The sequence below is a fragment of the Bidens hawaiensis genome, unplaced genomic scaffold (genome assembly GCF_021521415.1).
Source record: "Bidens hawaiensis isolate Kalapana, Puna unplaced genomic scaffold, B.hawaiensis_p1.1 tig00003237_1, whole genome shotgun sequence".
Lineage (NCBI taxonomy): Eukaryota > Viridiplantae > Streptophyta > Magnoliopsida > Asterales > Asteraceae > Bidens > Bidens hawaiensis.
Genome location: NW_027491176.1, coordinates 928,913 through 954,443, shown reverse-complemented (window position 1 = coordinate 954,443; position 25,531 = coordinate 928,913). Strand labels below are relative to the sequence as shown.

General features: G+C 37.9%; 3 protein-coding genes across 3 annotated transcripts; all 3 read left to right on the top strand.

Moving 5' to 3' along the window:
• Window positions 1-563: 563 nt before the first annotated feature.
• Window positions 564-3,511, top strand: LOC143622632 (UDP-glycosyltransferase 76G1-like). The gene is made up of 2 exons (XM_077093722.1): window positions 564-1,241; window positions 2,619-3,511. Exons 1-2 carry the CDS (start codon window positions 722-724, stop codon window positions 3,494-3,496), a joined length of 1,398 nt encoding a protein of 465 aa, XP_076949837.1. The 5' UTR covers window positions 564-721; the 3' UTR covers window positions 3,497-3,511.
• An 11,756-nt stretch (window positions 3,512-15,267) lies between these two features.
• On the top strand, window positions 15,268-19,222 carry LOC143622587 (cysteine-rich receptor-like protein kinase 44). Its single transcript, XM_077093690.1, has 2 exons — window positions 15,268-15,705; window positions 17,917-19,222. The coding sequence occupies exons 1-2, from the start codon at window positions 15,564-15,566 to the stop codon at window positions 19,137-19,139; spliced, it is 1,365 nt and encodes a 454-aa protein (XP_076949805.1). The 5' UTR covers window positions 15,268-15,563; the 3' UTR covers window positions 19,140-19,222.
• Window positions 19,223-21,940: 2,718 nt separating this feature from the next.
• LOC143622615 (uncharacterized) lies at window positions 21,941-23,422 on the top strand. Its single transcript, XM_077093709.1, has 3 exons — window positions 21,941-22,124; window positions 22,200-23,188; window positions 23,342-23,422. Exons 1-3 carry the CDS (start codon window positions 21,941-21,943, stop codon window positions 23,420-23,422), a joined length of 1,254 nt encoding a protein of 417 aa, XP_076949824.1.
• Window positions 23,423-25,531: the final 2,109 nt, after the last annotated feature.

The window sequence follows — 25,531 nt, the reverse complement described above, 5'->3', positions numbered from 1 at the left end:
AAACTTTAACAATCCTTGCACTTTCTTTCAAGTTAACTCATTTGAAAAGATTTATTTATTTTAAGATTTTATGAATTTATGTAATTTAATAAGGGTACTTAAGTCATTTCACTCATAACTAGAAAAGCTAACCTTCACTCATAACTAGAAAAGCTAACCTTCATTCATTTGAAGGAGCATTCATGTTATATTTTACAAAATAATATGGAGCATGCATAAATTTATCAAAGGTAAGAACCAAACATGAAATTCATGCTAACCAGAGAGAGTATCCGTATAATTAACTCATATAGTGGGTGTTTGGGATTACTTATTTGGTCTTCTTATAATTTTTCATTAAGTTAATAAGTTACAGAATTGTAACTTATGGAACTTTTCCTCTTACAATATAAGCAATCCTAAATACCTTATTACTTTTCAAAAAGTTTATAAGTTATAAGTTGGTGAAAATAAACAATCCCAAACACCCCCTTACACAAAATAATATTACGTATCTAATGACAAAAGATATATATATATATATATATATATATCATATTGTGCGCATGAAATACGTCCCTAGACAAGTGTTTGATGTGGGGCCAGTGTCTATGCATGGTTGTCACGTATTCATTATTCGGTGTCATATTAATAATTCTTCTCTTTTTTTGCTATGAATCTACAATAAATACAATCATTTTGGTCTTCATTTTGCACAAACTTATTGTTCTAAGTTCAAACCATGACGATCCATGGAGGAAGAGATCACACCATTGTCGAGTCAACACCACCGCCAACAAAGGGTCAGAGAATAATATTATTTGCTCTACCTGTCCAAGGTCATCTCAGTCCCATGCTTCAACTCGCAAGCATCCTTCACACCCAAGGCTTCAAAATAATAATCATACACACCGAAACAAACTCTCCAAATCATTCAAACTATCCTCACTTCACCTTCAAGCCCATCGCAGTCGGCGTTACGGGTTTAACGTGCGAACCAGAACCCAGCTCTCACATTACGTACCTTAACGAACACTATGTAGATTCATTTACCGAGTGTCTGGCTGGGTTGTTGGCTGAACCCAATGAGCCACCGGTGGCTTGTTTAATCACTGATGCTGAATACTATTTCGCTCAAGAGGTTGCTGATTCCATGAAGATCCCTCGGTTGGTGTCGTGGGCTTGTACCATTGTTTCAGTTCTTGTTTATCGTGACATAGATTATTTCTATCAGAAGGGTTACTTCAACCTCACAAGCGAAGGTATTGTAATTAGGGGTGTTAATTTCTGTCATGACAGATATTTAATATGTAGTTCGTGGATTTGGGTTTGGTATTAACGGTTCATGTCGTTTTGGGATAAAACCCGTGAACCCGTTTAACTAAACAAACCCGGGTTTTGGTTGACCTCATTAGTCAAGGGGTGTCAATCATGCCGGGTTCGAGAGTTGACGAGTTGATAGGTTTCTGGTTGGTGGTTGGTGGGTTAGCGTGTGTTGAGATTTTTCAACGTTAACCTAACTCATATTTTTATTTGTGTTGTGACTACCTAATTTAATGTGTATTCGGGTTGTGTTTTGAGACTTGGGTTAACTCATTCTACGTCCATACACGAATACAAGTAATATCTATTGACTTAGTAATAAATTAAACAACTAATTACTTTTATTCATGTAAAACTTGTTAATAATTTGTGATGAATTTAATTGTTGTTGTGTATTTATCTTTCATTCCCGATTAACAAACTTAGTTCATATATTTAGCTGATCAAGATAAGAATAAATGAATGAAATAAACAAGGACTAAACATTTTAGAACTAATAAAATGTAAATGTTGCAAGAAAAAAGTAGGAGGTGTCTAGATTACTTATGGTGTAAGAGAGAAAAGTTATAAGTTATAATTTCATAACTTATTAACTTGTTGAAGGGGTTTTAAAAAGGAATCCTAAATGCACCCTAGATAAACGCAGTGTATATAAAAATTAGTTTTATATTATAAAAGTTAATTGAAATATGAAAAGTTAAAAGTTTAAGTATTTAACTTTAAAATTTAATAGTTTTTTTCTTCAAAATCAAAATATTAACTTCTCTAAAATTGTTAAAACAAGATTATTAAATGTGTTAATAAGTCAACCCATTTTTTAATGTGTTAGATTTAGGCTTACTTGTTTAAACAAACGCGTCGTGCTAGTCGACCCAAAACCTATATTTCTTTGTGTCAGGTTTCAGGTGCGTTCGAAACTGACACCCTTACTTATTTGTTTTTATTTTATTTTTGAAAATGTTATTTATTTAATAAATTAAGTTGGTTATGCGTTTTATTTTAATATTTAAAACTAAAAAGGAAATTGAGATAATATTTTATACATAAAATATAAAATGTAATTTTTTTATATAAATTTGAATTTATGTTGTAGAAATTTTAAATTTTATTTAAAATATTAATAGGTGAAAACAATAATTAAAAATTTCAGGTGAAATGGGTCATGAGTTTCAAATTCTCAGGTTTGTGTCGGGGTTAGGGGTTAGACTGCTAAACACCGACAATTTAATATCAGTAATTGTAATATAAGTACCACTTGTGTAAGTTATGAATCTGTGTTTATATTAATTACTTTCGCTCACACATATTGCACGTAGATTCGGAATACGAAGAGCCGGTGCCGGAATATCCACTTTTGAAAGTTAAAGATGTCATAAAGACTTCAAGGAATCCATATGGTATGGCTAAATATCTCACCAAAGTGATGAAAGAAGTAAAGGCTTCAGCGGGTATCATTTGGAATTCCTTCAAAGAACCTGAAGAGGCTATATTACACACCCTTAACAATGACTTTCCTATCCCTAGGTTCACTTTAGGCCCACTTCAAAAGTATTTGCCATTGTCGAGTTCAAGCATTGTTTTTGAACATGATCGAACTTTTTTCGAGTGGCTTGATGCTCAAGCTCCCAAATCAGTGATATATGCAAGTTTTGGGACCCTTGCAAAACTAAGTGAGCTAGAATTTCAAGAGGTGGCTTACGGGTTGGCAAACACTAATCTACCTTTCTTGTGGGTGGTTCGACCAGATGTGGTTAAAAGTTCAGAGTGGCTCGATTTGTTGCCTGAGAAGTTCCTGGAACAAGTACGTGGTAGGGGACGCATAGTGAAATGGTGTCCGCAAAAGGAAGTGTTAGCACATGAGGCAATAGGGTGCTTTTGGACTCATAGCGGATGGAACTCAACATTAGAGAGCATATGCGAAGGAGTTCCTATGATTTGTTCACCTCGTGAGGTCGGGCAACCGATAATTGCAAGATATGTGAGTGATGTTTGGAAGATCGGCATTTTGTTAGACGATGTTCTTACAAGAGAGGGAATCGAGAGTGCGGTGAAAAGAGTAATGTTGGATAAAGAAGGTGAACAAATACGCAATAGAATAAATCTTTTGAAAGAGGATGTTAACATCTCTTTTGATGAAGGTGGATCTTCACACCAGTCCCTAAAGACTCTTGTTGATTATATTTCATCGTTTTAGTTCCGATAAATCACTTTGATTTGTATTCAAGACAATAAAATAAAACAAAATAATATGATGTTCGATGATGAATTTTCTTTGAAGTTTTATATATTAAAATTGTAGCATTGCAACCCAACTAGGCTTTACGTGTCAAAACTTAAAACTGTGACTTTTCAATTTTTCAAGAAGACGAATTTTGGAACATAGTCTTATTTTACGAAATTGTGTACAAAATAAAAACATTTATAATTATGAAGAAAGTACTGAAATTTTATGATAAAAAAAATTGAATTCTAAAATTTGAAATGGATAGCTTTACAAAATAATATATTTTAACTGTATTTGCACAAAGATTCTTCTCCAAGGTTGTTTTTGCACGAATAATGCATATGTGACGTCTCGATATGTTGTCGCCCGTAGATTTCGACATGGAGTGTTAGTACTAAGAATACTGCATGTCTGCATTACTGTTTAATTTGGAAATTTGAAAAGCCATTGGTTATTTACTTTGTTAATGTTGTCACGCCAAAACTCTAAAATGTTATTCTGAAACTTAGAATATATGTTGCGGTTCGAAGCCATCATCAAAATTCATCCTATCATATTATGCCGCATGACGCTGACTAGACTTAACCCTTCACTCATTGTCGTTCTCACCACCTTTTGCTTGAGCTCGTTGTGGTCCGCTAGCCATTCATGCCACCGACCCCTTCATTTTTTTGCCTATCGCGACAGCTAGCCAGCTTGCAGAGGTCGTTTGCAGCAACCGCTGAAGCCATCCTGTTGTGGTGCGCGCGATCAAAGTGGCGCGCCTGGTTCACTCGCGGTTGTGTTTACTGCTCACAACGAAGAGCCTTACTCAAATAATTTCTAAATCATTCACTTTTTTTTATCATTTTTTTTCCTTTCATAATTCTTATTTTAAAATCAAGTTCTTTTAAGTTACATAAGTTACATATTGATAGATAGCTTAGTATCAAGAGCAGCCAGCCAGCCACCATGTTCTCGTATTTAAATCCTACATCCTACCTTGTGTACACAGTACACAATTCAAATAATAGGTACGCCTGCCTATTACATGTTTAGATTAGTATTCTAGGTTTTATACCTTGAAAACTAGCCCGCTCATGTCATTTATTTTCTCTCTTACTATTCGAGTATGTCACCAGTTAACAAAAGAGAGAATACATTGTAAATGAGTCAAAAGGGAGTAGAATTATGAGTTATCTGATGAAATCAAGGCATCGATATATTTTCTACACTTTAAAAGAGAATGCATCTCCATCGATATCTTTACACACGTTATTTTTTATTACAAAACCCTTCAGGTTCTTAACTTTATTTATTTTGGGTTTAAAAATACATAAATAAGTTAACATTTATTTTTGTTGTAAAAGTTTGTAAGTTTGGTACTGCAAGATGTTAAAAAAAAGTACCGTTGTGTAGGAAATTTGGTAGGATATGTATATGCACGAGTTTGATGATGTGTGTTATTCTGAAATGGTGTAGGTTATTAAAAGGACATGTAGGTTAACACAATAATTGTGTAGGTTACTATATTTTGAAAACAAGTTTATATTTATTTTTGTCGTTGATGTTTCTAAGTTAGGTAACGCAAGATGTTAAAAAAAAGTATTGTTGTGTAGGAAATTTGGTACGATATGTATATGCATGGGTCTGATGATGTGTGTTATTTTGAAATGGTGTAGGTTATCAAAAAGATATGTAGGTTAACACGATAATTTGTGTAGGTTACTATATTTTGAAATGGCGTAGGTTATTAAACGGATTAGCATGGTTTATGTAGGTCAATAACATATTAAGTATAGATTATTTAATATAAATTAATAGGAAGCAATAATAATGAATATGTTTTGAGATTTGATTAACAAAAATTTTGAACCAGTGGGGCTTGCCCCAATGACCAGGATCATGATGGATGACCCGGATGTTTGAATTCTGATTCCGACCGGATTTACTAAAGTATTAAAACCTGTCATGCCTTCGGGCGAGGTTAGCCAACTGGGTTTTACCGGGGACGCCAAGCCAAACTCGGATGCCAGCGTGGATCCCGATCATGTCAACATAGTTGGCCTGAGTGGGGTGGTGGGGTGCGACGTGTTCGCACAATGAAATAACTTAACTGTGAAAGTCACCATTCGAAAAAAAAAACAAAAATTTTAAATAACAAGATCATTTAACAAACAATTAATAACCTGTACATTTATTTCAATGTAAACAAAATAAAGTGGAACAATATGATGCAAAGATAAAGAAATAATATATAATCTAAACTTATGTGACATAAATGCTAAATGCCACTATATATGACACAAAGAAAATATAACGTATGCAAAGTGCTGTTAAATGGCTAAATTTTAGTGACACAAATAGTAAATGCCACAAATAGTATGTGCCAAACAAATATGGCATACACCAAGTGCCATTAAAACCTAGATTTAGTGGCACAAATGTGAAATGCCGCTAATAGTGCGTCTCAAGCAAATGTGTCATACATAAAGTGTCACTAAAACCAAAAAAAGTGGCATAAAAGCAAAATGACACTAAAAATGTGTGCCGCTAAATGGCATTTTTTTTGTAGTGGTCTCTATAGCAAAGATATAATATTTAATCATTAATTATAGATGAAAGATAGTAAAAAATAAATAAATAATAAAAAAAACCCCAACAGAGGATATTTGTGAATACGAGGAATCAAACAATGTTTTTAAATTAAACCAACACATATTTAAGTTAATAAAAAGAATAAAATTGAATTTTAGACCGTCCGTAGTGGAGCTTCATATGAAACGTTTTGGGCTATAACGTCAGGGGCACACTGCCCCCTCCGGCGTTTTAGGGTAATTTTTTTTAGCGTTTTGTGTATAACGCTAGAATGGCACGGAATTTAAAAAAAACCTTTGTTCCAAGAATCATTTCTCCACCCTCATCGGAATCTTTCTCCTCCACCCTCATCGAAATCAATGGCAGCTCCGGACCCTCATCGGAATCTTTCTTCTTTTCCACAGGAAGTGGGTTTTGGAGGATGAAGAAAAAGATTGAAGATTTGTGGGTGGTGTTGAGAGGATAGTCATTGACGAGTTTGGTAGAGAGTGAGGTTTTAAAGCATGGAGATGGAGGCTGAGAATATGTTGGAATTTAATAAAGATATTGGGAGTTTAATAAAATATTATCATTATTTAATTATTTTTAATAAAAAATTAAAAAAAAAACAAAAAAGTGTAAAAGTGACTGGACGCTACGTGGCGCATAACGCCTGGGGGTGGGGCTTTATGACTACACCCTGTTATTGTAAAAAAATATAACTCTGACTGGCCGTCATGTGGCGCATAACGCCTGGTGGTGTGACTTTATGACTAGACATGATCTTCAACCATGAGTAGTCATAACTTTCCACCCCCAGGCATTATGCGCCACGTGGCGCCCAATCAGAGTTATGGTTTTCTTACAAAAACAGGGTGTAGTCATAACTCTCCACCCCCAGGCGTTAGTCACTTTTACACTTTTTGTTTTTTTTTTTTAATTTTTAATAAGAATAATCAAATAACAATAATATTTTATTAAATAAATATTACATTAAAAATAAAAAAACTACTCGTTCTCGTCGTCTTCGTCCTCGTCGCCCTCTTCGTCTTCATTTTCGTCGTCATCTTCATCATCGTCTTCATTGTTTCCCTCGTTTTGATCATCGTTTTCACCAGGAAAAGGCCGATACATCCAAAGATGTTGGACCAAATCCTCCTTTAGTGCGTTATGTGTCTCTCTTGACCACACGGAATCCGAGTTTTCGAGTCTTTGCTCCATACTTGCCGGAGTCCGTGGTGGATCCGGGTCCGGTATGAAAGTTGGACATATTGCTCTTCCCTCGTCCTCGATAATCATGTTATGCATTATGATACACGCATACATAGCACATTTCATTCTTTCTAAAGACCATAGACGACAAGGATTTTTAACAAAATGTCATCGTTGTTGAAGAACACCAAAACACCTCTCGATATCCTTTCTCGCAGACTCTTGCACTTTCTTAAAAGACTGTTTTTTTTCATCCATCGGGTCTCTGAATGTTTTAACGATTATCGCATACTCTGGATACATTCCATCACCCAGATAGTACCCATGATGGTAGGAGTTATCGTTAGCTCAAAACGAAGCGACGGGAACGGTCACAGATATGTAACTCTCCATCACAAGAGACTGATCGAAGACGGTAATGTCATTGTTGGAACCGGGAACACCAAAGAATGCCGACCAAATCCAAAGGTCGTATGAAGCAATCACTTGAAGGCTGACCATTGGTCCCTTTTGGTCACCTCGTGTGAATTGACCTCGCCATGCAGTTGGACAGTTAGCCCATTTCCAATGCATGAAATCTACAAACTCTATCATGCTGGGGAAACCATGCACCCTTGTATGTGCCTCGTAAATACGTTGTAGATCGTTACAGTTGAGCTCTCTCAGATAATGTGGTCCATATAGTTTCAATATGCCTATATTTTACACAACTTTAATAAAATAAATGATTAAAGTAAACAAGTGATAAAATTATTTAAAAAAACACAAAACGTACCGTAACAAAATACTCCAAGATGTCCCGAGTTGTTTTTTCGGCCATCTTTAAATACTCGTCGTTGATGTCGGCTGTGTTTCCGTAGGCGAGCACGCGTACGGCTGACGTTACCTTTTGAATAGCCGTGAATCCTAGCGTCCCTCGATCGTCCGAATTTTGCTTAAAGTAATCAAGCTCATGCTCCAAATCATTTGTGATGCGCATAAATAAATTTTTAGACATCCGAAAACGACGCCGAAAGGTCTTCGAGTTCTTGTATCTCGGCGAGTCGCATAAGTAATCCACCATCAACCGGTTGTAGGCTTCGGTACGATCTCGTTCGATATATGCTCTTATTGAAACGGGGGGTGGTGGAGAGCTAATCGCACTCGTAACGGAACTCATATAAGTTGTCACGAGCATAATCGCACTCGTAACCGCCTGTTTTTCCGCCTCGTCGTTGGCTTTTTGGTCGGGCCCGAAAAACCGTTTATATATAGATGGATGATCCATGTATATAGTGAATTTTGTGTGAAATATAGAGTTGAAAGAGATTTTTTATAAGTTTGATGAGTTTTGATTGGGGATGAAATGGTTTAATATATAGGAAATAAATATTTTTTTATTCCTCTCCAACGGTAATATATAACTGCTCTTTTTTTATATTTGAGCCATTACTCCGCGTTATATATATAACGTTAAAAAAGCCAAAATGCCGGGGGGGGGGGGGGGGTGTGCCCCCGGCGTTATAGGCTATAACGCCATGCATAACACATGACTACAGACGGTCTTATAAAAAAAACATAAATGGTTACCATATATAAAAATTACAACCTTTACCATTATGCCCTTACATTTAATTAAATGGAAAAAGAAAAAGAAAAAATCTAATTGGTTGGATTGATTTTTCGCACTTCTAGCATTAATATTACTTCTCTACTTAACCTAAGTTTATTCAAAACTACTAAGTTAAGGGATTTTAACGTGTAAAAAAAAGTAAAGGAACTTTTGTATGCAAAAATCAATAGTACGCTGGTTTTCTGTGATGTTTTCCATTTACACTATGATGATACTTAGATGGTAAACCAAGTTAATGTTTTATTGTAAAGCAAAAGTTCACCACTAGAAAACAGGTCAATTTGCGACAGCAGTTTTTGTAGCGAAATTGTGGCAAATGGCTCATAGCCACAATTTTCTGACAAACCCATTTTGAGAGAAAAAAGCAGTGGCAAATCCTGTTACCGGCAATTATGCGACAATTTTGCTTCAAATTTACTACAAATTTTAGTTGTCGCTAAAAATTCGACAAGTTTGCCACAAAAGTTTTGTTTACTTTTTCCTACAACTTATCCACAAGTTTGTCATTGATTTATAAAAAATATCTTAAATCATTGAAAACATTAATAAAGTAATAAAACAGTAAAGATATTAGTTTAGCTAATTAAATTTTAAATGCGACAAAATTGTCACAAAACAATAACGGACTATACCACAACCTTCCTACAAATATATACAATATTTGCCACAAACTTCCTAAAAATTCTCAAAAAAAATTACCACAAATTTGACCCAAAACTTTAAAAATATTCGCTACAAACTTGATACAAAACCTTGATAAATTTTGCGACAAACTATACACAAAAATAGGATAACTGCTGTAACAAAACTGTTACAAATGAAAATTATTTTTTTAATGAATTTACAAACCAAAATTTTGCAGTAAAATATTGCTGAAATATTTAAAATTTCCAAAAAAAGCCAGTTTACAAACTTGGAATAATAATAATGTAACATCACGGAAATTTTGAGCCAAAAATGTCAATTATTCAAAAGTATAGGGATCAATTCTGCCAAATTCCAAACTCCAAGGTTGAAAATGAAAATTCTGTTTCTTGTCCTATCGCGCTACGCGACGGGACAAAAGATAAGCCCATTGCGTATCGCGATGGGGCTTGGTCAAAGTTCTGGAAGAAGTCAACAGCGATACGCGATCACTGTTGAACCTAACGTCATCGCGTATCGCGATGACGTGGCCTGACACGTTGTGACACGTGTGCCACGTGGCACACGGTGGCACCGTCTGCCGCCACGTGTCCCCACGTGGAAACACGTCCGCCACGTGTCGCCACGCGGCACAACGCCTACCACGTGTCGCCACGTGGCAGGTCTAGTGTGCGATTCATCAGGCCTACGTTGTGCTACGCGACGGGCTGGCCAAGGCACCCATCGCGTACTGCGATGGGACCCAAAATCAGGTCTATAAATAGCAGGTCCGGGCTTTCACATTTTCACACCAAAATCACACATACTACTCTCTCTCTAACATCTCTCTACACCTCGAAGTTCGTGCCCTCGATCCATCCCGATAACCGTGCCCGATTCCTCGTTTTCCGTGCCATACCCCGATAATCGTGCCACCACTCGACGATATTAATAAGCAAGAAGATGTTCTTGGAGTGATGTCCCGACAAGTTACCTCGTAAAGCGTGCCGACGTGGAAGAATATTGGTGTATCTCGTTTTGGTGCCAAAGAGAAGCATTGATCAAAGCGAGAGTTGAAAAGATCAAGCGGCGTCGAAGTACTGCTCAAGTGTCTAGGGATTCTAAAGCCCAGTAAGAGGTAGGCATAATGCCCAAATTAAGTAATAATAAAATATTATAAAGGCTTAACCCTAAAGTCGTAATTATACTCGATGCTTCAAAAATATAAAGAAAATAAATAACAAAGAAAAGAAAGAAAGAAAAGAAATATATATATATATATATATATGTGTGTGTGTGTGTGTGTGTGTGTGTGTGTTATATAAATATTCTTTTTTATAAATATTATTTAAGTATAATGAGTATACTTAAATAATAAAGAAAGGAATACGTTTCTTAAAGAAGAAGAAACGTAGGGTTTTTATAATAAACTAAAGGTTTATAGATATTACTTTTTAACTAAAGGTTTTCAAGTAAACAAGAATTGAACTAAAGGTTCATCAAGATAAATTAAGACTAAAGGTCTTAAGCCGGATTGTATATCCGACTAACAAAAGTTATACTCGTACTATAGGTGCGAGATAGCAAGAGAAAGACTCACGGACAGTGTTGGAAACCGATCCCAATCAAAGGTGAATACGCCCCACTTTTACAAACTTGTTTTCAAACAAAATAAACGTGTTATGTGTAAAACTTTACATGAGATTGAATGTCTCTAAAAACATTGTAAATAAGAGTATAAGCCTAGCCCTCAGGCTGTGATATACGTTTGTCTGGATCCTTACATATGTGGTTAAATGCTGTGGGCACATCGCACCACGCTTGGTCACGACCTCCAGCCACGATGGGCCGGACCTAAGTTATGTCCGAGTGAGACTGATCATGTGTATATTTATGGTACCTAAGTTATGTCGAAACGTTGCGGTGTTTTGCTGAGGTGACCTAGTGTAGAGACTCGAGTTTATAATGATGCTGTTTTAGCTTGATTATTCCTAAGCCACGATAGGCCGGACCTAAGTTATGTCTCGAGGGGTAATCAAGTAATAGAAAATATTTTTAGCGTCAACATTTTCACCAGCAATCTTTGCTGACGTATTTTATATCATTTTGCAGGTAATCAAGATTAGAGCTTGTGAAGACGAAGGGCTCAAGAATCCGATGACTCGGATAATTTTTGTTAACTTAAACATAATCAAATGGTGGTTTTGTAAACTAAAAAGAAGTAAACATAAATGGAACTTTCGTTCCATCTTTTGTATTGTAAATATTTTATAACTTTGATCCTTAAATTTTATAAGACTTCCGCTAATTGAACGCAACTCTGTATCATATACAATTATGGTACCAATTGTTGGGTCGCACTCCTAGGTCTAAGAGGGGGGTGTGACAAATAACAAGCATTCGACGTGACCACACGTTCTTTAATACAAAACTAATACATTACAAAACAAAAGTTTTTTACTTGTCCGCAAATTTCTTAAACCTTGCTTCTATCCTTGATTTTTTACTTATCCGTAAATTTTTTAAACATTTCTTCCATCATTTTTTGCCATTCCTCACGTTCGGCGTGTTCTTTTCTCCGCTCCAGTTCGCGTTTGACACGTTCTTTTTCACGCTCTCGTTCACGTTCGGCCCGTTCTTCTTCCCGCTCCTGTTCATGTTGTTCTAAGAGGGCTTGTATTTCTTTTCGGGACTCTAACACATTTTCAAGTTTCGCTTGAACCTTTTGGAGCTAAAATTTGCCAAAAGATGTATAATTAATACATATTAACCAAATGATTGTTGATAACACATATACACATCAAAATGGCCTCATGTTATTAAGGCTTCAAAGCATGTTACTTTTGTCAATATTGTAACACATATACAAATCAAAATGATCTCTTATGATTAACTTTAAATAATGTTAAGAGTCATATTTATCGATATTAATCCACATATTAACTAACGAGTTAATCTAACATAATCATTCCGATGTCTAAAAATAGTATAAAAATCGGCTAACAATGTATAATCCTAACCTAACATTTTACATGCTCAATCCGATGTTACCAGCAAAAAAAAAAAAAACAAAATTGATTAACACTAAAGTCTATTTTTTTATCATTTATTAATATGGTTTCATTATTATTAGTTTTTATATTTAATAACTAGTAAAAAGTTGCCGAAAAATTGTAGCAAACTCTGCAAGTTTTGTCACCATTTTGCCATAAACGTTTGATTATTATAATACATTATAGTTTTGTAACAAATTTGTAGCAAAATTTGCAAGCATTCTGTCCATTTTGCCACAAAAGTGTGGTTTTATTATTATTAGTGTTTTATTTTTAATAATTAATACACGGTTGCCGGAAACTTGTAGTAAACTTTGCAAGTTTTTCCAGAATTTTACCACAAAAGTGTGGCTTATATGATATATTTCAAAATTGTAGCAAAATTACCAGTGTTCCAACTATTTTCCTACAAAAGGGTGTTATTTTATTTGTATGTTGGTTTTTTTTATTCTGAATGTTAATATTTAATAAATGATTAAAGTAATTGTCTGTAATTTGTCGGAAATGGATATATGTTTTCGACGAAATTGTGACAACACTACTTGACGTCGCTACATCGTAGGAAACTTGTGTGAAATTTTAAGACCTTTTTTGCATTTGATTATTGATGAAAAGTTGTGGAAAATTTGAGTTGTGGGAAAATTATAGAAAAGTTTTGTAGCAAAATTACCCATTTTCTAGTAGTGGTTTTAAACGGTTTTTAGGATTGTATTTCCAAACACAATTTGAAATTATGGTGCTGCAAATTGTATGAATGAACTCGAATACGATATATAATTATGATAAAATATTAATCAAGTAACCCGGACACACTCAAAACAAGTAATCCGGACATGATTCATGTAACTCAGTTAATCGATGGGAAAACTTCAGATAAAAGACGTATGAATAGTCTACTTTTCTAAATTAAACATTTAATTTTAAAATTTTCAAAATAACATATGCTCTTTGTGTGGTAATGAAATAAAAGCTTTATATTTTGAGATTTTTACATATATCCTCTCATTAACCTTTTTACCCCTTTACAATTTAGAATACCCTAGTGAAAACCAAGTGCCGTTCTTTTTCATTAACAATTGAAAGCAACGAACAGAGTAGCAGCAGCAACGAACACAACAGCGAGCAACGTCTGGCGTTCAATCCATTCTTCCGGTGTTCGATTCTGCTGGCGTTCAATCTGAGAGAAGTCCGACATTTTTGGCCTTTAGGTATGTTTTTGTTAACATACTTGTTTGTATTCTCCTTTATACATTTAGTTGGAGTATATATTTCATTATTCATACACAGAGTGAAATTAATTCTACATTAGTTAATCTGTAACTTGGAGCACAAACAGAAGTACATGCTTATCAGAATTTTAATTATATGAGCATTTAACATATATGTTTCTCTACTAATTTTTATGACAAAGGATGTTGATGAACTAAATGTTTTTATGAGAATGACCACTGCTTTGTTTAGCGCTGACATTTGATTTTACAGAAATACTTACAGCCTGATCCTCCATAGAAATTGCAGGTGTTTCCATTCTCTTTTACTTTAATTTTAAGTGTTTACTTTGTTTCAGTTCACTATGTTAGTTACTATTGAGTTGCCATTCCTAACAATTTAACGGGTTAATGGTGCATATTGGGTTACTGTTTTTGGGACAGAATGGGTTACGAATTCTAAGCAAAGTTACGGGTTAACGTGTTACATTTCAGAACTGGTTCGGTTTGGGCGGGTTATAGGTTCCGAGCAAAATATCTACTTTCATATTGTTTGCTCGTGTGATATCTATTAAGCTGCATTTTCTTAATGTCATGTAATGTTATATGTTACGCTAGATGGATGAATTCCCAATCAACGGGTTGCAAAATTGGAACAGGAAGTGGAATTATGGATCGCAAGGGAGCGGGATTTGAAATCAAACCACGGAGAGGAAAACAATATTGTGTAACCGTTAGCAAATATTAGAAAGATGATAGATGTAAATAATTCTTTAATTAGTTCATTAAGGGTAAAATAGTCATTTTAGTGATTAATTTAAATGAAATGAGGAAATATGTAATATATGTGGTTTAGGGAGGGGATATATGTAATTGAGTTTTAAGGGTTGGATAAATATGTAATAAGAGAACTTAGGAATGAGATATATGTAAATGCCCAGCCTTGATAAATGATAAATGTATCCAAATTTCATTGGTCAAAGTCTACGTTGTTCATTTCTTGGTGGTTCGGTGGTAGGTAAAAATAATTAATTTCAAGAGTTATTTTTTTATAATTAAAAGGATGTGGCGTTGATGAACGGGTGATGGAATACGTACTAAGGAAGAGGCTTGATGTTTCAAGTGACACAGGTTTAATTTCTATTTCTATCATAGTTTCGGAAGACTAGGCTTGTTGGCGCCGTTAACTAGTTGGATTCTTGAACTGAACATGTTTTATTTCACCGCACTACCGTGCTTTCATGCGAGTGTTCACGAGTTGGACGTTGGCTTTAGGTGGTGGTTTTCTCCTGATCTAAATTTAGTCAGTAGCCCATTTATAGGATTCGTTGGCTACTAAAAAAAAATAAAAAGATGGAGTATATATACATATTTTTTTTAACATAAAATGCCCCCTTTTACCAATTTAATTAACAACAGAATGTTTTCTATATTAAACTAAAAAATGTGATTTTCATAATTTGATTAAGAAGAAGACAGAAGTTGTATATTTTAATTAATAATTAATTAATTTGATGGGGACAAATTTGACGTTGGGGCATATATCATGCATGAAGTCATGAAGAAATTTCATCAAATAAAAATGAAGACATCGGATTAAACACGTAAAAGCGAAGACTTCAAGTTCAACCACAAATCAAGGCTTTCCTCACACTTTCCTGGATATTGCCATCGATCGACAATACGTTGAAATAAAACTTTAAGCGCGTTAATAAAACATAAATAACCACAGAGACACCGAGAGGCCCAAGTTCATATAGATCCGTACAATAATGACATCTCCAACGTATAGGATTATTCAAAATGGGTACGGATTTGATGATCCTATGCAACAAAGTGGAGACAAAATTTTCAGTAAATTTGGGGATATGATAGACAAGATGGCTGCTATAGGTGATTCATCAACAAAGTGGAGTAAGTATCAAAGTTGATTCTTGTATCTTTAGTTATTTAGCAACACCACCTTGATTTCAAGGTGGTTTTGTTAATTGCTTGTGAAAAGCAGGTAAGTCGGACCGTGGGGGAACGACTTCCTGAAAGTCGTAACTCGCAAGGGGTCTTGCGACTTTAATGAATTAATGGCTTAATGCAATCCTAAGTATTGTTGTGGCATGCACCTTGGAGCTCGCACCGTAGATCTATACTCATCTATAGAATCATTGTTGGTAACCTTTGTTGAATCCCTAATTAGAATTTATGTATTTTTGCTCACCAAATATATAAGAAAAATTCCCAAAATAGCCAATTTTAATCAACTTTTTCCAATTTAGCTGGAGACCAAAACAAATTCTCAAACTAGCCATATTTTCTGGTCGGATCCGACCAAAGCACAGACTGATCCGTAGGAAATTTTAACCGGTCACGACGCGCCACGTAGCCACATGTTCGGTTGGATCCGACATTTTAAGGTTTTGGCCGACCGATTTGCCGGACAAACCGTCGGAGGAAAAGACAGTCGGATCCGACGGTTCACTTCATGCTTCCGTCGGATCCGACTGTTTAATTTGTCCGATGAACCCTAGATTTTTCAATTCGGGAGGGGGGGGGGGTTGACTTTGAGTTCTAAAGTGAAATTGAACACTATGGTTGTGTTCTTGAAAAACGAAGAGATTTGCACTACTGATTTGCTTGATTTTGTGAAGAGATAAGAAAATGAAGATGGAGGTTGGTTATGGAGGTTTATGGTTTGAGAGGTAGAAGATGAATATTGAGTCGGGCCCACTTAAATTTAGTCAGATTCGAAATTTTAAAAATTATGTTGGATCCGACGAAATTTTAAAAATTATGTCAGATCCATTAAAACGTTGACACGTGACGAGATTTCAAAGGTTCAAAAATTCAATCGGAATAGAAATGGTTTTAGTCACATCTGACAAAACTTTTTGGCTAGTTTGAGTATTTTATTTGGTATTAGACTATTTGTGGAAAACCATGATAAAAAATGGTTATTTTAAGAATTTTTCAATATATAATGTACGGTACATGGGAACATAAAATAAATACAATTGACACCCAATATAATACACAATACTATAATATCACCTTAGGCTTTTTAATATGATCCAGCAGTTGTATTCTTCCTTGTTTGTGTCTTGTTCCGCATGGTTTGTCATCTTAGTGACTAATTTCAGCAAAGTCGCAAAACTCCCACGACTTACATGAACACTTGTTACATTGAGAAGTTGGATTTACGGGGGCATGCTATCAGACTAGAATTCCTTCATTTAAAATTGTGTCTTTGCCATTCAAGATTTTTTCCATAATTTCGTTAATCTTTGGTACTTTCATGTTTTAGCCTCAAACGCATAAATCGCTGATTAACATAGCCTATGTGTCTATTTATGTTTTATTTTAAGAACATGCTAGTTAATTTCTATTTTCCAAAGTTTAAAGAAAACCTATCCATTTTAGAAAATTCAAACTAAAAGGCATCTCTTATAATGGTTTCATCATCTAGTGTTTAATCAAATTTCTTGATATATTCAAATAAAAAGATATATTAGTTTTTATTAATCACAACTATCGCCTTTTGGTTGCTGCCGGTCCCAACTAACGAATTGGCTTATGACGGTCCCAACTTTTACGTATTTGTTCCAAACGGTCCGCGACTAATAGAATCCTAACGTCGTTAGTCGCCGGAAAAACGTTTTTGGCGGGAAAAATCACATTTTTTCCACAAAAACACCACCTGTACACCGCCACCACCACCAACCAACAACCACCATTTGAGCACCACCACCCGATTCCGGCGATGGTTCTAGGGTTCCGACGACCTCAATATTTCGGGCTTTTACTAGAAAAAGGTTCCTAAAGGTCTAATACAAAGTTACAAAGATGTTTGGTACGAAAATGTTGAGTTTTTCAGGAAAAAAATGTAAGTTTTTCGGGCAAAAACGTTTTTATGTTGACTTGCGACTAACGGCGTTATGTTTATGTTAGTCGTGAACCGTTGGGAACAAATACGTTAAAAGTTGGGACCATCAGGAGCCAATTCGTTAGTTGGGACTGGCAACGACCAAAAGATAATAGTTGGGATTAATAAAAACCAATATACCAAATAAGGTAAAAACAATCTTATCGAAGTTCTTTTAAAATCTCATACTGATTCTTGATATTTATTTTCAGCTTCAGTGACAACCATTGCTTGTTCTATCACCATCACCGTGGTTGTACTAAGGTGGTTAATGAAGAAAGAACAGACAGTTATTCAAACCTATCCGCCTCTGCTCACCGCCAACACGAACACGGTTTCACCTATTTCAGATCAACATATTGCTGTGTCTATGCCACCAGTTCAACCAGTGGTTTCATTCTCACAAATTCTAGGAGAGACCATGGAAAGATTTCTGGAGGATGTAGCGAGAGAAAGGCCGATAAGGTTCTCGCATCAAGATATCCATGAACTCACCAACAATCTATCATCTTTCTTGGGTGCAGGTGGTTATGGGGATGTCTACAAAGGCACGTTTCCAAATGGAGCTACAATAGCAGTCAAAGTGCTTAAAGATAAACACTCTGACAAGAAAATCCAAGAACAGTTTATGGCTGAGGTAGGAACCTTGGGAAGAACACATCATGCAAATCTAGTAAGATTATACGGATTTTGTTTTGATCCCGCGATGAGAGCACTTGTTTACGAGTATATGGAGAATGGATCCCTTGATAAACTATTGTTTGATAACAACAAACTAGTTCCATGGCAAAAACTATCTCACATTGCGATCGGAATAGCGAAAGGGTTGGCGTACCTTCATGAGGACTGCCAACAGAAAATAATTCACTATGATATAAAGCCAGGGAATGTATTGCTAGATTCTAAGCTAGAACCGAAAATTGCTGATTTCGGACTAGCTAGGTTTTGTAACAAAGAAAGCAATGGGGAAAGTAGTATCACTTACACCGCACATGGTGGGACAGTGGGATATACTGCACCCGAGTTTCAGAACGAGCTAATACGAGTGACCAACAAGTGTGATGTTTATAGTTTTGGGGTGCTGTTACTTGAAATTATTGGGAGAAGGAAAAACTTCAAACCGAATGACAGTAATGATGAAAAAGAATATCTTGTGTATTGGACATGGAAATTATACCAAAAAGGTAAACTTTTAAAGTTCTTTTTAGAATGTGGGATTGAGGAGGAAAACATGCAAGAAGCTGAAAGAATGTTAATGGTGGTTTTCTTGTGCATTAACAATGATCCAAACAAACGACCAACTATGAGCAATGTGGTAAAGATGTTAGAGGGAGAAAAAGATATCATTCCACCTTCGAATCCTTTCGATTACGTGGAATTATCAGTTGAAAGCCAAGAGAAGTCGAATGCTAAGATCAGAGATAGAATTGGCTAGCTAGTTAATCACCCAAAACTAATTCCATTGTATCAAGTTTTATTCTATTTGTAACTATTAAATACCAGTGTCATGTTCATACATTCCTTTCATGATAACTAGGTTGTCCTGTTTTGTACCTTATGAATGACAACCACCTTGTCTTGTTTTATACCCTTTGATCAACACGCACAGAAACAAAGGAGGTCCATTGGCCCAATAGAATGAGTTGGAATTTTTTTATTAAATATAAGGAAAAACGACCAAAAGTCCTTTGTGTCCACGTTGACCACTTGACCAACCCCAAAATGTCCTCCATGTCCACCTACACTAGTAATCAAACGCTACGTGTATATAACCTGCCAAGAATGTTCCCGTCGTCTGCCCGTGTTTTTGACCGACTAACAGTTAAAACTCCTGACGCCCGACTAGTTCTCTTCAGTTTTATTATTGCCGCACCATTTTTTGAGCCCAACTTGTCTACCGTTTGTTAGCTCAACTAGTATGACCAGATTTAATTTTTATAAAAGGCCCCGACTTCCACTAGCCCAACTGAAACAAGATCTCTATTGAGGTAGGGTATCAAAAAGACCCAAATACCCTTAAGTATCACCCACGGGTAGGAAAGGAATCCCTCATATGCCACCCGCGGAACATATGGATCATCCGCATAACATGATAGAGGAAGAACATCTTCATATCACACGCGGAAGCATCCAGGCACCCTCAGACGTCATCCGCATGATAGCACATCTATCCGCCAAGATTGACCGGAAGACAATGCCAACAGGACAGCTGTAAATAACCAATTACCTTCTAGAATAATATACCACGATTGTTACTTGAAGAATACGTGACTCGTCGACCAATGGATGGAGGACACCTGGCCAGGTTGTTATAACCGTGCACATGGCCAGGGATCAACTCGTCCTATCATAGAATGCCGCGTGTCCAGGTTGTTATACCCATGCACATGGGACGTATAGCTCAACTTATCACGTGGAGACACGCGTCCAGACGGTTATGAGAGATCTTCAAGAAAGGGACATCTGGCCCAATCACAATCCCCACATCCTTCGGTTATAAATACCATCTTCATCTGCATGAGGTACACATTCACTCCCAAGTATTTACTCTCAATACTCTAGTACTCTTTTTACATCAGAAAAGTACTTATTTTTACGTCGGAAGGTGGTTACGGGAAGACCCCCCCTCTTATCCTTCCCGTAACAAGCTCACGGTGTCTGTTTTGCAGGTTCCGGTCACTGGACTTTGGGAAGCTGTGCTCATATCATGTTGGTTGTTATTGTATCCTACCCGGTTGACTCATTAGATCCAGGACCCGTTTAGGGGATTGGCGCCATCCGTTTTGGTGTTAGAACTGCACAAGTTTTCGTTGGTTTTTTGGTTCGTACGATATGAGTAAGCTTCCTGAAGGGCTAACGGGAAATCTTATACCTGTTTCACGTGTTACGGATACTAAAACACCCATAGGCTTTGCCTCGAGTGTCTTCGCACGTATCACTGCTCTGCTCCAGGCGATTTGGACATGCCACGATCCCAGCAGGTCCTACTCCGACGGACCAAGGGCATGTCATAGCGCCAGGAGGTTCTAGATCCGGCAATCCCGGGCGAATTACGAAGGAAACTCGTCGGACTCATTCAAAGTTAAGTCTGGGAGATGATTCTGACGAGTCTGAGCAAGGAGGAACCCATCATCATAGTTCCAGAAGTAGGGGAACCTTGTCTCCAGACGAGTGGTTCCGTCTTCAACAAGAAAAGATGGTAGCAGAGAATGAGCGACGTGTGCGCGAAGAGCGACTTCAGGCTCGAACTCTAAATTATGAAGAGTCTCCTAGGAAATCTCTCTCCCCTCCTCCAGCAGTAAGGAGGAGTCAGATCCGCTATAGTGTTTAGGCGGAGAGGGATCCTAGAGAAATTCGGAGACTGCGGGACCATCCTCGTATGGTCATGCACACACCATCCTACCTAGACGAGTACGACAGCTATGACCCGTCGTACCGTCGAGGTGACATCAGTTATTAAACTGGTGATAGCCGCCTTCACCTACATGAGGGAACTAGCCATCCACAGGAGGTAGTTTGCCAGGCGGGTTATCACAGTGATGCCGAGGAAGACTTTTCTAAGCCGTATCGTCCGGCTGCTTTCGCTGAAAAATTGAAGTTCATCGCAAAGATTACAACTACCCCATTCCCGGTCAACGCTACAACATCCGTGGGGAAATATGACGGGATGACCGATCCCAGTGATCACCTGCTGAATTTTGTGGCAGTTGGAGGAGTCAGCAGTTGGACTCTTCCATACCAGTGCCACATGTTCGCACTAAACTTTACTGGGGCAGCGCGGGAGTGGTTCGAAAAGCTGCCGGATTGACAGATAAAAAGTTGGGATGATTTTGGTGCAAAATTATCACAACATTTTATCCAGCAGAGAAAACACACCCACGACCCATCAGAAATATTGGACGTTGTTAGACGGAACAATGAGTCTATCGAAGACTTCATTACCCGTTTTAACAACGAAAGCCTCAATATCGGTGGTGTAAGCAAGGATATGTTGCGAGGATCTTTTCGCAAGAACGTGAAAAGCGACGAACTAATTTGGACGTTAACTGGGAGAGATGGTATGCCCAAGTTTTGGACGTTAACTAATTTGGACTCTAGCTGTCCGCGGAAGCGTCCAAATCTTTCGATGCCAAATCTTTGATTGGCAACAAGAACAAAGCCGGTCCCTCGAATCGAGGATCAAACAATTTTAATGCACTTTCAAAGACTCCCACCGATATTCTCACCACTGAGAATATGAATTTCAGAAAACCACAGCCACTCACAAGGAGATCGTTTGTCAACGCCAAAAAACACTGTTCGTTCCATGATGACATTGGTCACAGTAAGAACGAGTGTGTTTCGCTTAAAAATGAAATTGAGGCGGCTGTGAAGTCTGGGAAACTTGGACATTTGGTGAAAGGTGGAAAACCTGGGACTGGTAAGGCTCCCGCATGAGATAACCAAGGCCCACCCAAAAAGCAAGTCAAAGATTTAAACGTTCATATGATCCAAGGCGGGCACAAGGTTGGAGGAAAGGAAAGAGAGTCCGATGAGGAAGAATGGAAGAATGAACCAGTGATTTTTCCAAGAATCAAAGGAGGTCCTTGTAATAAGAATCCCTTGATTATCACCTCCCTCTTAGGTCACTATCGCTCGCAATACGTTTTCTTCGACATCGGTAGTACATCGGATATAGTGTACGAGCAATGCTTCGAACAGCTAGATGAGGACAATAAGGAGAGATTGAAACCCATTCATGCTCCTGTATCGGGATTTGGAGGCGAGGTAATGCACCCACGAGGGGTGATTTCCTTTCCAGTCACCCTAAGTGACGGAATTCATTCAAGAACTGAAGAGGTCGAATTTTTAGTTTTACCAGCAACATCGAAACATGATATCATCTTGGGGAGAGAAGCGATCGGTGATTTCAGTGCCCATCCTTCCACAGCACACGGTGCAGTTGGAGTTACAACTCGCACTGGTGTGGCTATCATTCATATCAATCGCCATTGCTTCGCGACAGAAAGCTCCAAGCCAAGCAAAGTTCCAAAGAAAACTCGGCGGACCGAACCTGAGAAATGGGTATTGAATAAGAAGTTCCCAGAGCAAACTGTAACAATTGGACCCACTATCTCCGAGATAGTGAGAAAATTTTTGAAACAGTTGTTGACAAAGAATGTTGACATCTTCGTGTGGCAACCCGCAGACATGACCGGGGTCCCGCAAAAGATTGCTGAACACAAATTACGAGTAAACTCAGTGTTTACTCCAGTTATGCAGAAGAAGCGTAAGATGGGGCCGGAAAAAACGAAAGCTATGAACGAACAAGTTCAAGACCTTTTACATGCTGGAATTATCCGCTCAATCCAATACCAGACTTGGGTCGCCAATCCGGTCATTGTCCCTAAAAGAAACGGGACATGGCGGATGTGCATAGAATTCGAGGATCTGAACAAGGCGTGTCCCAAGGACTATTACCCATTGCCAGAAATAGACCTCAAGGTTGATGTTGTGGCCCCATTCAAATTCAAGTGCTTCTTAGATGCCTACAAAGGCTATCATCAAATCAGCAAAGTGGCGGGTGATGAAGACAATACAGCATTCCGAACAGACCAAGGCACATTCTGTTATAAGATGATGCCATTTGGTTTAAAGAATGCGGGGGCTACGTATCAACGGTTGATGGATGAAGCATTCGAAACAAGTTGGTCGGAACTTGGAAGTTTACATGGATGATCTCGTAATCAAAAGCATTGAGGAAGATCAGATGCTGAGAGACATCGAATAAACATTTCAAACTTTGCGAAGCATCAATATGAAGCAAAGTCCAGCCAAGTGTTCCTTCGGGATGGAAGAGGGAAAATTTTTAGGAGTGATAGTTACCGGCGCGGGTTTTGAGGCCAATCCGGATAAAATCCATGCAGTAGCCCGCATGCCTTCTCCTTCGTCCCTCAAGGAGGTACAGACACTCAACGGAAGATAGGTTGCACTGAACATATTTTTAGCAAATCACGCAGCCAAGTCTTACCTGTTCGTGTTAACTCTGAGAAATTGCCTCAATAAGGCACATTTAAAATGGACTGCGGAAGCTGAAAAAGCATTCCTGGAGGTCAAATAGTGCTTAATGGAGTTGCCTACCTTAGCAGCACCATATGCGGGCGAACCCTTGACACTATATCTGTTAGCATCTGACATTTCCATTGGGGCCGTACTACTGACGGACAGAATGAACGTCCAAACACCAATTTACTATGTCAGTAGGACGTTGACCAACCCGGAAACCAGATATTCAATGCTTGAAAAATTGGTTCTAGCGTTGGTCTATGCTGCCAGGCGACTCCGAAGATACTTTCATGGTCATCCCATCAATGTCCTAACTGGATACAAACTCAAGAACCTATTAAGCAAACCAGAATTGTATGGACGATTGGCGAAATGGGCCATCGAACTGGGTGAACACGCGATCGAATACAAACCTAGGCCAGCAATCAAGGGGCAAGTGCTGGCAGACTTCGTCACAGAGGTTCCGCAGCACAAAGAGAAAGAATGCTTAGTTGGACAGCAACCTCAAGTACCTCCGGAACAAGGACAAGTATGGTCATTGTTCACGTACGAAGCTTCCAGTAGCGAGGGATCTGGCGCAGGCCTTAGGCTAGTCAATCCCGAAGGCCATGAGTTTACTTACGCCATCAAGCTAGACTTCAAGAGTACTAATAACGAGGCAGAGTATGAAGCTTTTCTGGCAGGCCTACGGATAGCCAAAAAACTTGGGGTAAAGCAGTTGGAAGCGCGGGTGGATTCCATGCTAATAGGAGAGCAGATCAATGAGACTTACGAAGCAAAAAACGATGTAATGGCTTCGTATCTGTCACAGGCAAAGGACTTAATTCTTCAGTTCTCTTTGTTCAAAATTGTCCACATCAAGAGAAGTGAGAACAAGTCGGCGGACGCCCTTAGCAAATTGGCTTCAACAAATTTTGAGCATTTTTATAAGGACATTCGTATTGAAGTTTTGGATCGCTCGTCCATCCCGCAACACCAAGTTTTGGTAATTCAAACCTGAGTAGAGTCCTGGATGACACCTATCGTAGCTTACTTGTCATCAGGAGCTCTACCAGAAGAGAAGTCCGCGGCCCGGAAGATAAAATACAAAGCCTTGAACTATCAGATGAACAATGGTGTTTTGTACCGACGTTCCTTTCTTGGCCCACTACTTCGATGTGTGGACGATGAGGACACGAACTATTTAATCAGAAAAGTTCATGAAGGCATCTATGGTCTCCACGCTGGTCCAAGAATGGTCGTGGCGAAGTTAATGAATTCCGGATACTATGGCCAGGAATGCATCTGGATGCTGTGCAGGAAATCAAGAAATGTGATCCCTGTCAGCGTCATGCTCCTAACACGCTGCGACCAAAGAACGAACTCGTTTCAGTCACTTCTGCGTGGTCGTTCCAAAAATGGACTATTGATATAATGGGACCTTTCCTTGAAGCACCGGGACGCGTCAAGTTTTTAATAGTGGCCATCGCTTACTTCACGAAGTGGGTGGAAGCCAAACCAGTCGCATCCATAACAGCAGTAAGTGTTAAGAAATTCCTTTGCGAATTCATAATTTGCCGGTTTGGTCTTCCGCTGGAACTTGTAAGTGACAATGGTACTCAATTCGCGGACAGCGTGCTACAAGAATGGTTAAAAGAACTTCATGTCTCTAAAATCTTCACATATGTAGCTCATCCGCAAGAGAATGGTCAGGTTGAACGAACCAATAGGACAATTAAAGAAGGGATTAAAGCCAGGTTGGGCACTAAACGAACTGGCTGGGTTGACGTATTGCCCCATGTA